Source organism: Eschscholzia californica, unplaced genomic scaffold (assembly GCF_041429995.1).
Source record: "Eschscholzia californica isolate CP2 unplaced genomic scaffold, dmEscCali1.0.p SCAF_4, whole genome shotgun sequence".
Lineage (NCBI taxonomy): Eukaryota > Viridiplantae > Streptophyta > Magnoliopsida > Ranunculales > Papaveraceae > Eschscholzia > Eschscholzia californica.
The window spans coordinates 20,530,504-20,545,580 of NW_028238461.1; the positions used below are offsets into that span (position 1 = coordinate 20,530,504).

The 15,077-nt window shown below is 35.1% G+C and overlaps 2 protein-coding genes across 3 annotated transcripts; one reads left to right on the plus strand and one right to left on the minus strand.

Annotated features, from left to right (window-relative positions):
- Positions 1–803: 803 nt before the first annotated feature.
- On the plus strand, positions 804–4,493 carry LOC147543552 (proteasome subunit alpha type-6-like). The gene is made up of 9 exons (XM_086632398.1): positions 804–927; positions 1,709–1,803; positions 1,895–1,976; positions 2,322–2,418; positions 2,591–2,649; positions 2,757–2,839; positions 3,261–3,356; positions 3,538–3,597; positions 4,200–4,493. The coding sequence occupies exons 1-9, from the start codon at positions 852–854 to the stop codon at positions 4,290–4,292; spliced, it is 741 nt and encodes a 246-aa protein (XP_086488524.1). The 5' UTR covers positions 804–851; the 3' UTR covers positions 4,293–4,493.
- Positions 4,494–8,759: 4,266 nt separating this feature from the next.
- LOC147543553 (polyadenylate-binding protein-interacting protein 7-like) lies at positions 8,760–14,677 on the minus strand. 2 transcript variants are annotated; one of them, XR_015239748.1, is made up of 6 exons: positions 14,325–14,677; positions 12,817–13,690; positions 11,802–12,249; positions 11,620–11,690; positions 9,486–10,775; positions 8,760–9,405 (listed from the first exon to the last, which is right to left on the minus strand). XR_015239748.1 is itself a non-coding variant. In XM_086673407.1 (6 exons), the coding sequence occupies exons 2-6, from the start codon at positions 13,597–13,599 to the stop codon at positions 9,111–9,113; spliced, it is 1,722 nt and encodes a 573-aa protein (XP_086529533.1). In that variant the 5' UTR covers positions 13,600–13,690; positions 14,325–14,677; the 3' UTR covers positions 8,760–9,110. The 2 variants fall into 2 exon arrangements, 1 of the variants encoding a protein (XP_086529533.1); XM_086673407.1 differs by having other exon boundaries at positions 10,651–10,775.
- Positions 14,678–15,077: the final 400 nt, after the last annotated feature.

Below are 15,077 nucleotides of genomic sequence, written 5' to 3' on the forward strand. Positions count from 1 at the left end.
GTGTGTCTTTCTCCCGATTTTAACTGTTTTCCACACCGAACTCCGTAAAAGACACCTGAGAAGGAAAATCAAACAAATGATCAGAGTAACCGCTCTAACTGGACTAACTAACCTGAATTAAGAGATTCAGATGGGACATTTTCATGTCTCATCATGTAATCTTAGTTATTGAAGATGAAGGTATATTCTGAAAAACACACCATCCTCCCTTACTATATAAGATTAGTTAGCCTTTTGTTTCGTTATGAAGTGATAGTGCCAGTGAATAAATTGAGAATCCTATCATTTAGCATTGGATGAATTCGTAGCCTAATCTACTAATCTAGGAATTGCCTAAGACCACAATAGAGACTCCCCAATGAAGGACTCCCGACCCAAATTCAATAAACAAGTGGATTTTCCACTACAAAAATATTTGGTTCAAATTCAAAAAAGAACAAAAAGAATTGATGAAAAACTAAAAAAGAAAGATTAAAACGAGAAAACTTCAAAAAGAAAATTAAAAACAAAGGAGGGTGGATCTTCTAAAACCAAAGGATTGTTGGAAGGAGCTCTTAGCCACTGGGGGAGCCCAACCCGAGTACTCTCCTATTGGAGCACCTGGACTTGGGGATGGGCTCCCAAATATATGAATTTGAAAGCCCAGCTAATTGGGTTGGCTCTAACTACTTTTTACGTGACGTCCTCAGCTGAAATTGAAATGGGCTGATAAAAGGCCCAACGAGGGCATGTTAGTAATTGAGTCTTTTCTTGTCAAGCAATTCATTGAAACCCAAATTTCACTGGTTAACTTCTGAAGAGGAAAAAAGAAGGTGTTCTAACGAAGCAACTAAAACCCTAAAAAAAGGAAGATGAGTCGTGGAACTGGAGCTGGTTATGATCGTCACATCACAATCTTCTCTCCCGAAGGAAGACTTTACCAAGTTGGTAAGCATTCTCCTCTATCATTTCCTCTAGGTTGAAACTTATCAGGTTTTCTAGGGTTCCCGTGAATTGTTTAGGCTTCAAAAATTTTATGATTTCTATGAAATTCTAATTAGGTTTCTGCTCCCCTTTCCGTCTAGGTCAAACGAAGATGAGAATGTAGCTTCTCTTGATCTTCCATCATTTGATCTAAAAATAATTGTTTTCTCGATTAATTCTAATTTGGTTTTATTCTGTATACTTCTTAAAAAATTATGATCTTTGGAGCATGAAATCAGAAATATATATGATTAAGTGACAACTTAGTAATTAATTCGAATTTGAGGTTCAAACCCCTAATAATTCCTCAAAGTTGAACATGAAATCAGCAAACCTAATATCATATGGTGTTGATCAAAACCCTAATAATTAAAAAAAAAACATCGATGAAGAACTTCAAATATGATTCGAATCAATGGTGATTTGGGTTTTAAATTGGAAACAAAGGATACCCTTTGTTAGTTCGTCCCTGGTCGCCCGCTTCAAACCAACTCAAAACCCGTATAACCTCTAACCCCTAAAGAAAGTCCAAAATATCAAATTACTAAATTGCCATTTTTGCTTTACCTTTATAAAATATTTTTGTAGTTGAATTGATATCTTTGTTGGTTTTCACATGTCATCTTAGCTAGTATCATCTTTTTAAGCCTCAATTTGATCAAAAGTACTAATCAAATTTTAGATAATTTATGTGCTAGTCGTTTCGTACCGTGGGTAATGGTTTAATGGATCACTTATTGGACAGAATATGCGTTTAAGGCCGTAAAGGGGTCAGGGATTACCTCAATTGGAGTACGAGGAAAGGATTCCGTCTGCGTCGTTACACAGAAGAAGGTTCCGGTGAGTGTTATGTTCAATCTTTCATATGATTGTATGTTTTGATCACCATTTTCAGTTTTGGGGTAACAATGGTTCTTGGAAACTGATACAGGACAAACTTTTGGATCACACCAGCGTCACTCATCTTTTCCCTATTACTAAGTTTCTTGGTTTGTTGGCCACTGGCATGACAGGTTTCCTTCTAATCTTCTTGATTCTGTACTTGATTCGGATTATGAGACTGTTTGTTTTGGATAAGTAAGTCAATGATCATATAGTATCATTGTAGCTTATTCCATACTGTGTACCGTGGATTTCTGAACAATACTTGGACACCTATAAAGTTGATATCTAGGATTCGACATAAACCAAGCAAATCATGTCCATAATGGTCCGTTTTCAGTTTGAATTAATTAAAGGTTCATTTTCTTTTTTAAATTCCGTAAAGAAAGAGAAGAAGTCAGAGTGTTCATTTGTGTGAGTGCATCTATGTACAATGTTGTTGAATATCTAAAGCTGACGTCTCATGTGATATCTAGCTGATGCAAGGTCATTGGTCCAACAAGCGAGGAATCAAGCAGCCGAGTTTCGGTTTAAATGGGGATACGAGATGCCTGTTGATGTTTTAGCCAAGTGGTATGGTGAACTTTCTCATTTAATCATCTTTGCAGCCGTCAGTTTGAATCTTTCGTTACACAGATGCTTAAGGAATTTTGTTTGCAATGCTCCTTGATGTAATTTGGTTGCTCTTCATATGTCTTACCAAGCCTATTCCATTAAATTACCCTTACATTCTTGTTGTATACAGGCTTGCAGACAAATCTCAGGTCTATACCCAGCATGCCTATATGAGACCTCTTGGAGTTGGTACGTTGCTGTTAGATAACACATACTTATGATTTCTTTTTTCATGTTTTCCATTTGATTGTTTTACCAAATATTTTTCCTTTTCGTCGAATTTTGGCATTTTGTAGCTGCTATGGTTTTGGGAATTGATGAAGAGAATGGACCTCAACTTTTCAAGTGCGACCCTGCTGGCCATTTCTTCGGTCACAAGGTACTTATTCAGTATAATACAGTTCGGTTGGTTGTGGAAGTTCATCTCTGTGTTTTTTAGTATAATAAACCTTCTATCTATCACTAGAAGAACTGCATCGTTGATTTCCATTCTCTATTGTACTCTTGAATCAATATGTTTATTAGCCCACTGTCTACTTAGAATACACGGTACATCACCTCGCCTAAGAGCAGCTTAAAAGACGAATTATCACCACAAAGTTTCCTCTTGAGTCTTGAACTCCTATAAGCAGTGTAGTCTGTATAAATGAGTACTGCATTATGATTACACTTTGTAAAGGGAAAGTACTAATATCCTCCTGTTCCCTTTCACTTTCTCGATCATTCCGCACTCAAAAAATTAAATTTTCTCTATATTAAAAATTCAATTATGCAATATAATTACTTACTCTTGTACACAGGCAACTAGTGCTGGCTTGAAAGAACAAGAGGCAATTAATTTCTTGGAGAAGAAAATGAAGAATGATCCTCAGTTCTCTTACGCAGAAACAGTACAGGTAGATATCTCTTTTCAATACTATATTCCAGTGAGCTTCGATTTCTTGAACCACATAATTACATATTTTCTTAGCAATTGCTGTCACTCCGTCCACAAAATTTTTGGTCACACTATTACGATACAACCACATAACAGGTAATTTTTATTCGATGGTCTAAAATTTCCGCCTTTTTGTTCAGACTGCAATTTCAGCTCTGCAATCTGTGCTACAAGAGGACTTCAAGGCCACTGAAATTGAGGTATTGTTTCTATCCTTGGATTTTGAGTGCTTAATTGTAAAAAAAATTTGTCAACTCGATAGTCAAATACGAATCCTTTTGGTAGAGTGATGCAATTATTAGAACTAGAATGTACTTTCAAAAGGCCGAATATGATCACGTTACACATCTAGTTGCTGGAATGTGTTGAAGTGTTGGATCACACCACATATTTTGCTCGGAGAATTGATTTTTTCCTCAATAAAATCGAACAATATATATCTCTTGTTCAACTTATCAGTTATTTTACTTAATTATCAGTCATGAACTCGATATGTTGTGATGTTTGTAAACATATATATGCTAGAATGGGATGATCACTTTCAAAAGGCTGAATATGAAATTCATATAAAGAGACTAGAATGTGATGAATACTTTTAAGAGGCCGAATATGATCTTACACGTCTAGTTACTTAAATTTGTCGAATTGTTGGATCTCACCACTTATTTTGCTAGGAGAATGTATTGTTATCCTAAAAATAAAATCGAAGAGTGAGTAGCTATTCATTGTTTTACTTATCAGTTACTTTTGGTCAATTATTCAGTCATGAACTCGATGTGTTATGATGTTTATAATTGTATAGGTGGGAGTTGTACGAAAAGAAAGTCCAGAATTCCGAGTATTAACAACAGATGAGATTGACGAACACTTGACCGCGATAAGTGAACGTGATTAAACAAAGTATCAACTTCCCTGTTCTTTTCAAGATTCCATGACTTTTCCTTATTTAGAAAATGAGATTGAACTCTACTCTGTAAAACTACTGTTAGTGGTTTCTCGGCTTTGATTGAGTTCTTCTCTTAAAGATGTTGAAAAGACCAACTTCTGTCGTGTGTAAACTAGTTCCAGTATATGCAGAAAGACAGTTTGATTTTTATTCTTGATGTGTTTTCTCAGCAATGACGTACCAGACAACAATATCAAGTTCCACCTTTATACGTCTTCATTTTTCATCAGTTATATAAATTGTTATCAGTTTGATTGATGATAAATTTCTGAAAGTAATTATTGTATATTGGTCATGAAATGTGCACATGTGTTTTTCTTTGGAAAGAATGCATAAAAAACCCAACCCTAATAGGAAAAAAACCAACTCAAAAAATATAATGCAAAAAAAACTCATTTTTTGAAGAAATTTTGGGCTTATTGTTCAAAAATCTGCACTTAAACTCAGATTTAATCCTCTCTAATCCTAAAATAGGTTTATAAACCAAAATATTAACATAAACGGATATCTAATCCATATGTATCCATCTCTAGAGAAAACACAAATCACTAGAATCAATATTAAATCATAATACCTAATCGACCTTCTATATAAACAAAAACCCTTCAAAATCTCCAAATATCCGTTTTCCATTTTATCTCCTACTTTCTCTCTCCAATCACAATCATATTAACAAAAATTTTGTCTTCATTCTTCTCCAAAACGGAAACTATTAATGTTCTCTCTCTAAAATCGAATCATCTTTTCAACCTCCATTATTGAGTCTCGAAATCTGCTTCATCTTCATTAGACCAGCTGAAAACTCCATTGTTTATTTCGATTTCCATCATCAAAGATTCAGGCTCGTACCTTTGTTAAGATCAACAAGTTTAATCTTTCTTTTTAATGTATTTTATCATCATCTTTAAAGTTATTTATGAATCGGTTTCATCTCTGTATAATCTCTTGTTGCTGTTCATCATTATTCATGATTTTCTCTCTCTAAGATCTTCATAACCGATTTATCGAATTAATGTTTAATTCGTGTTTACAAATTCATTTTCTTAGATTATATTATGTTTGTCTCCATGTACTATGTCACTTTTCAGTAGTTTTAGGCTACAGATGTTGATTTTTAGAAGATTTGTTGATATCGGATCCGGTAACCGTACCATTTTTGAAGCAGAGATGATTCCGTACGTTTTTTTTATAACAGAATGTAAACGATGTGTACTTTACACGCAAGTATGTGCATTTATTGAACATTACACATTTGTACCATAGAAGATTCCGTACAATGTTACTATAACAGAATGTAAACAATGTGTATTGTGCAAAAAATTGCATGTACTTTATTGCGCTTTACACATTTGAACCACTGAAGATTTCGTACAATTATACTGTAACAGAATGTAAACATTGTGTAATGTTCCAAAAATTATATGTAATTGATTGTACATTATACATATTTTTTCACATAACAATGGCTTTGTGATTTAAACTAAAGTTCTGTTTGTCTCCCAACACATTATGAAGTTTAACAAACAGTATGCATAATTTACTCCATTATACATGTCGTTTCTAGTAAATTATATGTTTTGTTGACAAATGTAAATGTTTTTCTTTTTGTAGTTTTACTGTTACTTATGAAATTTCCTACAGAATCATCCAATCTAAGTAAGACCACAAAACTAAAATATTTACTGAAGTTGGTCAGTTGTTTCCTGGTGGTGCAAAAGTATTTCGATATGCTCTTCGACAATATAGTATAAACACAGGGCATGATTTCAAATTCATCAAAAATGATTTAAAACGTGTAACTATTGTTTGTCCTGTTCAAGACTGCAAATGGAGAGTAAATGGATGGGCACCATTTCTGAACCAGAGAAGATTCTGTACGTTTTTTTTTTGTAACAGAATGTAAACTATGTGTAATTTAAAAGAAATTATGCGTAATCTATTGGACATGACACATATACATTTGATAAATTACGTTGTATACATGACAAATGATGGTTTCCTCGTCATAAATAACACATAATGTACGAACTTGTTTCATAATTTGTATTCGATGTGTGGTTATGTATGAGTAAAACCGAAAACAAATGTTGCTGTAATGTTCTAAAAAATATATACTCTTTCCAAATCTGAAAGTTAAGTGAGAGAAAGTGATATATACGTTTTGTATATTAACCCCCAAATCACGCTAAATTGATCCTAGAAAATATACTCTTTCCAAATCTGAAAGTTAAGTGAGAGAAAGTGTTATGTACATTTTGTATATGAACCCCCGAATCACGCTAATTGATCTCGATAATGTACTCTTTCCAAATCTGAAAGTTAAGTGAGGGAAAGTGATATATACGTTTTGTATATTAACCCCCAATCACGCTAAATTGATCCTAGAAAATATACTCTTTCCAAATCTGAAAGTTAAGTTAGAGAAAGTGATATATACGTTTTGTATATGAACCCCCAAATCACGCTAATTTGATCCTAGAAAATATACTCTTTCCAAATCTGAAAGTTAAGTGAGAGAAAGTGATATATACGTTTTGTATATGAACCCCCGAATTACGCTAATTGATCTCGAAAATGTACTCTTTCGAATCTGAAAGTTAAGTGAGAGAAAGTGATATATACGTTTTGTATATTAACCCCCAAATCACGTTAAATTGATCCCAGAAAAATTTGGTCATTGATCTGATTCGGAAAGAGGGAGATTCGATTTGGTTTCCAAATCTGAAAGGATGAGAGAAAAAATCTGTTTTGGAAAATATCCGTTTTTCCTATTTAATTCTCCAAAGTCACGCTAGAATGTTGTTGTTTCAAATTTGGTCTGACCCCAATTTTAAATTAGCGGGAAATCTAGGGGGACACGAACGGAAATGTTTATTAAACCCCAGTTTGTAGGTCCAAAATGCAAAAAGACTAAAAACCCAGTTTTTGGAAGATTGGAGATTAAACCCTTTTTGAACATTATTTTGGATCTTATACCCATGGACTCTTTTTTGAACACTTTTCAAAAGAGAGGAAAATTATAAGGCCCAAAATTCGGGTCAAAATATCAAATGAAGCCCAACCCGGAATAATAATGCAAAAAAAACCCAAAATTTAAAATTACAAAACATTCATTAAAATTTCTGAACAAAACACAGATTGCTCTCAACAATTTTGTATTTGTTCTCGACAATTTTTAAATGTATGAACAAATTTGTTTTTGTTCACACATAATTATATATGTTGTCACAGTTTCAATAGTGTTGTAACAGTTTCAAAAGTATTGCCAACAGTTCAAAAATTGGGTTTTTTTTTACATTATTATTCCCGAGTGGGTTTTTTTCGTATTTGGGCCCTTTTCTTACATAGTTTATTTTCAAGATGTTGACAACATACATAATTATGTTGTTAACAAGATATTTTTTCCATAAGTTCATTTTTACCCCTATATGTTAAAAACATACTATATAAATATGTTGTTATAAATTGTTCACAACATATATAATTGTATTGTTATAATATGTTGATAACTTGTGTAATAATGTCCCGACTTGTTATAAAATGTTGACGACATATAGAGTTACCTTAGTTTGTTATACAATGTTGACAACATATATAATGCATTAGCCAAAATATTATTTGTCCGTTGATGGGTTTGTCAAAATACAAACGATAATATGCATAACATTTTGAATTTTGCAAAAGGCAAATCAAAAAATGTTTTAGTCTTAAAGTTTCTGTTGAAAGCAAAACAAAACATGCCGAAACCATTTCTTTCTTCACAAGAAAAATTGAAAAATGTTTAGCCAAAATTTACTGTTAATTTGTTTTAATCAAATGCAAAAGACAAAGTGTGAAACATTTTTGCAAAACAATTTTTGAGCAAAAACGAATTTCCTCAAAAGTTTATAAAATTGTTGAGAGCAAACTGAGATTTGCTTAAAAATTTTCAAAAATTTTTTCACGTTGATTTGGACGGAAAATTTCATTTCGAGCGTAAAATTTTACTTTTACAACATGAGTTCTTTTACAATATTATTCAGGTTTGGGCCTAATTTCCTTTTCTTCCTTTTATCCCCAAAATTTTGGGTTTTATAATTACCGTCCCTCTTCTTTGCAAAGGTGTGTGACCATTGTGCTCTTTGTGCTTCACAAGGTAAAAGCATCACAGCCACAAGCACTGGATACTTCCGTTCTAGTTTTTCGATGAGATACTTCCGTTCTAGTTGAATATCAAACTTTATTTTTGTTCTACTTGTGATGTTTAATTCGCTTTGCCAGGATTGATGATTTGAATGATTTTGGATCGGTTTGACTCAAACAGATACAAGCCATGAGAATGAACCACTAAAGTAAACACCATAGGAATCAAACAAAGGGCTTTCTTCTCTTGTATCCTGTAAACCAGCCATCTTTTTCTGGTCGAAGTATTAAACCTTTGATTTGAGAGAGGAATTTCTTAATTGCCCTATCATGTATACCTAGTTTTACACTTTACCTCAAAAAAGAAAGAAATAAAGAACAGATCACATTCTAAGGAAAAGAGAATATAACAGAGAACTTACATAAAAATGACAACGAAAAAGAAATGAACTGCTTCAAAAATCTACCTGATGCTGACTTCCAACGGCTTATCCTCTGCCACGCCTCAGATGTCTCTTTTTCGACTTTTTCCCCAGTTCTTTTAATTGGTGGGGGTGGTGATGGTGATAATAGATGGGTTTTGATTGTGTTGGAAAATCTTCCTGTACCTTATACAGAGGTTCCTTTTCTTTTGTTTAATTTTGTTCAATATATCAAAACTCGAAGAAGCCCAGGTTGTGGTTCGGTGTAGTCGAGTCCTTCCTCTTGAAGCAAGTATTGTTCTACTGCAACTGGCAATCTTGCTGGAGTTCGAGATCCTTGGGTATGATGACCTGTACCAACACAGATGTATAACTCGAGCCGCTGGTTGAAGTTCCTTGCTGCACTTCTCAGCACATTCATCTCTGTTCTCAGCCTCTGAATGGCTTCATTCAGGTGCAACCCATGGAGGTCGATTATCCTCTCTTGCCCTCTCCCTTGCTCCAAGGCAACCGAGTTCCTACATATAGAAGTTCATCCAATTCTAAGTACATTTTTTAACAAAAGATTAGATCGAAAGCAAATATCAAGAAATTCTACCTCTAAACTACCTTCTTTTGATAGGTAACATTGTTTAGGTTCCCAAAACCTGTCCCAGACTAGGTACTGAGTTTAAACCCTGAAGCGAGCCTCAGGTTTATAGTAGATTATAGTAGATTATCCCTCAACATGATCTATTGTGGAGGAAGTTTTGGTGGAGGTGGGGCCGAACCCAGACCTTGGGTAACAATGACCTTGTTGAGTGGCTAGAAAACAGTACATACAAACCTCGCATTGTTCCATTGATGGTCAAGCAAGGAGAGAGTCAAGCGAGGAGACCTTTAAACCTAATCTGGTCTGGTTGAAGCATCTAAATTCTAAACATCCAATCTATCACCTCCTCAATGGAGGAACCATACGCACAATAATTGAGAATTTGGGAGTCCAATCATTCAACTGGATCGAAATGGACCGCAGAGGTCCCCTTAGTGGGCCACTATTACACAGTGGCCTACTAAGGAAAAACCAATCAGCGAGGACAATAATAAGATCATTGTATAAACAACACGATATCAAACCGTAGATTGCGGCAACTATTTACATAAAATGTGGTATGTTATAGGCTATGTTACCAGATACTCTATCCCCCATCGCGTACCGCTTACCTGATTCCGAGTACCCTTTTTGGGTAGGTTCGTGTTCCAGTACTCCAAATTTTGGTGTACTGGGATTCTCTGTCTTAATTAGCCCAATTTCTTTATAAGAATCTATAAGTTTGAGCATTAACAACAAGAGTTTCATTTTTAGCCAGTTAAGATTTAAGTTTTATAGAGAAATTATGTTTGAAAGTAGTATATGCATCATAGAGAGCATAATTTGGGTAGCAAAATATTCCAAAATGTATAGCAACAGAAAGTAGCGTAGCGAAGAGGTATACCTCTAGCGTGCCGAAGAGGTAAACCCCTAGCGTACCTAATACTCACAGTCTCACATGGTGGCGTTCCATGTAGCGGTACCCGTACCACGTACCAAAGTGATTCGTCTACCAGGTAACATCGGTCAGTCATAGCTCAAAATTTTAGATTAAGAGAAAGAATGGGAAGATTTGAAGAATCAAAACTATGAATACTTTTGAGTCCCCTCCGAAATCAGATTTCCATTTACTGGATCCATGAAAAAGTAGCTAGATGCCAATAGGAGAGAACAAAGAAATGTATAAACAGACCTTTGGTTGTAAATGGATTCTTGAGCCTTTTCATGAGCTGCCTTCATTTGCATGTTGTGCAGCTGACCTTTCATACTGAAATCTTTTGCTAGAGCTTTATTTCCAACAAGATAAGGATGTCCTGCCTGTTGCATAAAATGTCAGTCATAATAATGGAGTGGCCTCTTGCACGTCATTCGGAAGTTGGGGAAACTAAGCCTGCATTTTTCAACCAATGAAAGGTAAATATGTAAGCGGAAAGCCAGCCACATACTACCAGCCCATTCAATGATTCTCTTTCTCCAACCTTTTGCAAACTTTGCCGATCAATTGTACCGGTTTTAGTTTCTAGTTTCAAGCTCAAATTCGGGATGATTGTTAAAGAATCAATTAACTGTGCCAAACAAGAACAAGACTCACAAACTCAAAAGAGATGGAAAGAGATATTCGGCATTGACATGACCTAATTTCGTAAGGAGACCTGATAATTGATAACTATACAAATTGTATAACAAAATACATGGATAACCATATAACTTAACCTATGGTTCATTCATGCATGTCATTTTAGAATCAAACTGCCATGAATTTTATTGGGTATCGTTACTCTCAAAGTGTGGTAAATTGCAGAAAAAAATGGTATGTGGGAATTAACCCCATGACCTGGATCCAAACCCCGCATAAGATATGCAGAAAAATTAACTAGTGATGTGTCGTACTCGTACCTATAAAAATGAAAGGAAGAAGATATATATTCTACCATGAGAATTATATCTCACCATCACACGTAAGAATTATGGTAGCAAAGTTCCAAAAGTTCAACAATGAATATCCTACTCAAGTAGATCATATTTCGCGTCGTGCGTATAATATCTACGAGTGAGAGCTAATGAACAATTGAACATCACTAAAATTTAGAGGATACGGGGAATGTAAGGGAGACAATTAATATGACCAGACAAAAAAGGGGCAGCTTTTCCAATGCAGTACCTGTTCAAAGTATGCATCACCCAGGCGTGCATAATCATGAGCTTCCTCTCTTAACTCCGAACACATATTCGCTGCGATCTCAACATTTTCAAGGAAGATATAAATGGAGTGGCATAAGATCCATAACAAGATATACAAGATCATTCAGGAAACATTGATATAGATGTTGACTGAAAATTTACCCACTGCTTCTCCAGTCTCGAGCCAAACAGGAGCCACTCGAGCTGAGCTATAGCTTGCCAACCGATCACCATACATGGGCTTCCCATGCCCATTACTGTACGACCTTGTTAAAACGTGAGAATTTCTACTTGAACCCGTAGTTGCATTTGTCCCATTCCTCTCATACTTCCACTGACCAGAATCCTGAGATGCCAACTTCTTCACAGCTGAAGCAAAATCTACAGCACCTCTAGGTGAAGCAGAAGAGCTGGATCTAAAAAGAAGAATATTTTCCTTATCCACTGATCTGTAAGGATTGCTGATCTGTTGGAGATCATCTCCTGCATATTTTGGCAGAGCATTCTGACTATCTGACTCTAAATGTGCAGGGAAGTCCATCGCGCTCAGGTTTGGAGCTGATAAAGTCTTTGAGTTTAGAGTTTGGCTGAAACCACCATCAACTTGAAGCTGCAACAACAAATAACTACAGTCAGAAGGCCGCGTCAACAATGAATAAGATGATATATGCCATCTTTCAATATAACAAATTATGATACTGTCATTGCAAGACCTGAAGAAATATTGGAAACACAAAAATAGACACTAGATATTATTCCTGGTTCCAATGGAGATATTATTTCTGGTTTCGTACTAGTTTTCCCTAATGTTTCCTTTTTTTTTTGTTTTATTATGCGAGTCTTCCCCAGGATAGGTAACCCGGCCTCAATAAAGGAGGCAAGCATCACGCTCAGCATAATAAACTATGACCACAGATGCGCAGAGCGACTGAGTGAGATCAGGGTGGTCAGACACATCATAATAGCAGTACAATCAGAGGGCCTTGAAGAGTTGAAGGTTATAAAACCTACCATAGCCTGCGCCAATTAATGCTCTTCCAAATGTTAAGAGAACTTTTCGGTTGTGGATGAGACCCGCGAGTTTATAGTTTATAATTCCGCAAAGAAATATGCAGTTTCATAATAAAACACACACTATCCAAATAGAAAAAAAGACCATAGGTAGGATGAAGCATACCTCGAGTTGAGTAAGCATCTCGATTGTCAAGCTCAAGTCACACCCATTGGCATAGTAAACTTCTGCAAGGCTTTCAGCAGCGAAACCAGGGAACTCTGTAGCCAAAAGATCCAAAGCACTGACCTCAGAACCATCCATATTTGCACTCACATTAAACATATAGTCTAAAGTGCCATTACTAGAATTGCCATTATATGGAAAACTGTAGTTTTCCTCCGCAACTCCAAAACTATGATCATGGTCGACAACATTCTTATCCCAAGGATTACGAGGCAAATTCAGAAATCCAGCTGATGAATGATCTTGCACATATGGCAAAGCAGAATATTTCATCTTTCCAAATAAACTGCCAGTACCGCTGCCCTGAGAAGATATTTCTTGTTGCTTACTCAAAATCTGTCCATTATCTGTTGACGGAAAGAACATTGAGGTTTCAGTCCGATCAAGTATGGACAAATTTGCAAATGAGAGACTATCGGGTCCTTCAGACTCATCTTCTCTCATGAACTTGAAATCGGGTGTGATATCATCAGGAAGCTGTCGACACCAATATTGATGAGCCTCCTCATCAGAAACAGTTGATTCCGTCTGTTCTAATAATCCTTTTCCTGATGTTCCGAAAGTTTCACGCCTCACTGCTACTTTTCCAGTACTAGTGCTCCCCGATGGAGATTTAAGAGAGAAAGGAACAAACTCTGCTGCATTCGGATTTAAATTTGTGCTCTTGCTCGCGATATTCAAGTTACTGATATTGTTTACAACACCCTTCTTTGGTAAGCTCATTTTTATACAGAAATATAATAAAATGCTAATTATACATGCAAAAGCCTTAGATAGAGGAATGAAGAATCTTCGAACACGTACTATCCGAATCCTGAAAAATATAATTGAATAGTAGAAACGGAAATTATTAATCAAATCGCTCATCACATTCAGACAATAGAAATGGAAGCTAGTCTATCACATGTTAATTGATTAAAGGAAAGAAATAAACCTCGGAGAGATTGCTACATTAACCGTTAAAAGATCGAGAATTAAACAAGAAACTATTTTCAAAGTATCTCTCAAGCAGAAAGTTCAACAAGAAAACAAACAAATAAATGACAGCTGAATCGCCAACACAATAATAATCAAAACTTGATGCTTTAAGACTGAAAACTCATATTTGAGTTCTGAAGAAACTCAAAAGGCAATTCAACTTTAGTTCTAGGAAGAGTGTTTTCTACAGAATGACTCGCATGATTAATATACAGAGAAATTCATCGAACATCAAGTAAATTCTCATCTAGAAACCCTAACATTAGATTCAACATCTATACAGTTAATTGAACCAAAATTCGTCATCATTTGATATTCTGACCACAAAAAACACAGGAAAAACAAGAGATTTATACATCAAATTGGAAGATCTTGAGCAAAAATAACACCATGAAACAGATTAAATAGGCGATTTTTATAAGAAGGAAACAGAAATTTTAAGATCGTAAGAGCAAAAGAAGTAACTGTACCTTCTTGAAGCTCGATTAGTAGAGAAATCGAATCAAACCGGACAATCCGAGGAAACGTAATTATATATAGAGAGAGAGAGAGAGAGAACGGATTTAGAGAGAGAAAATAGTAATCCTCTTCAGAAGCTACTTCGTCAACTTCTCTTACAGATTTTCTTCATAGAAAAATTATTTTCGCCACCACCACCACCACGGCACCACCACAGAAAAAAGTTCCATTTGAAACGATTAAAGACGACTCTCTCTCTCTCTTCTTTTAATTTTCTCTCACTAGATCTCCTCTAATTAAATCACAATTATTTATGGCCCCTGGTATTTACAGAGTTCTTAATAGCTATTTACAGAGCTTGGTTATTTAGTGACCACTTTTTTAATTATAATTGTAGGGGTAATTCTATTTTGGGCCCCTAAAGGTGACCAACTCACAAAAATAGCCCCCTAAAGATGACCAGCTCATAAAATAGCTCCCTAAATCATTTTTCCGTATTTAACCGTTAAATATTGATGTTTCCTTTTTAGTTACCAATTTTACCCTTCTCACATTGTTTGTCCAATATTTATTGTTCCAAAATCATCAATTACAAGTTTTATTAATTCATTATTAACTTTCTTGTGTCTCTTAACAATTAATTTTTTTTATTTCTAATTAATTGTTTTCCAAATCTTCAATTATCAAGTCTTCAACATCTCTTACTACATCTTCAATATTTACCTCATCTTTATCATCACCGTCCTCAACATTTTCTTTTACAT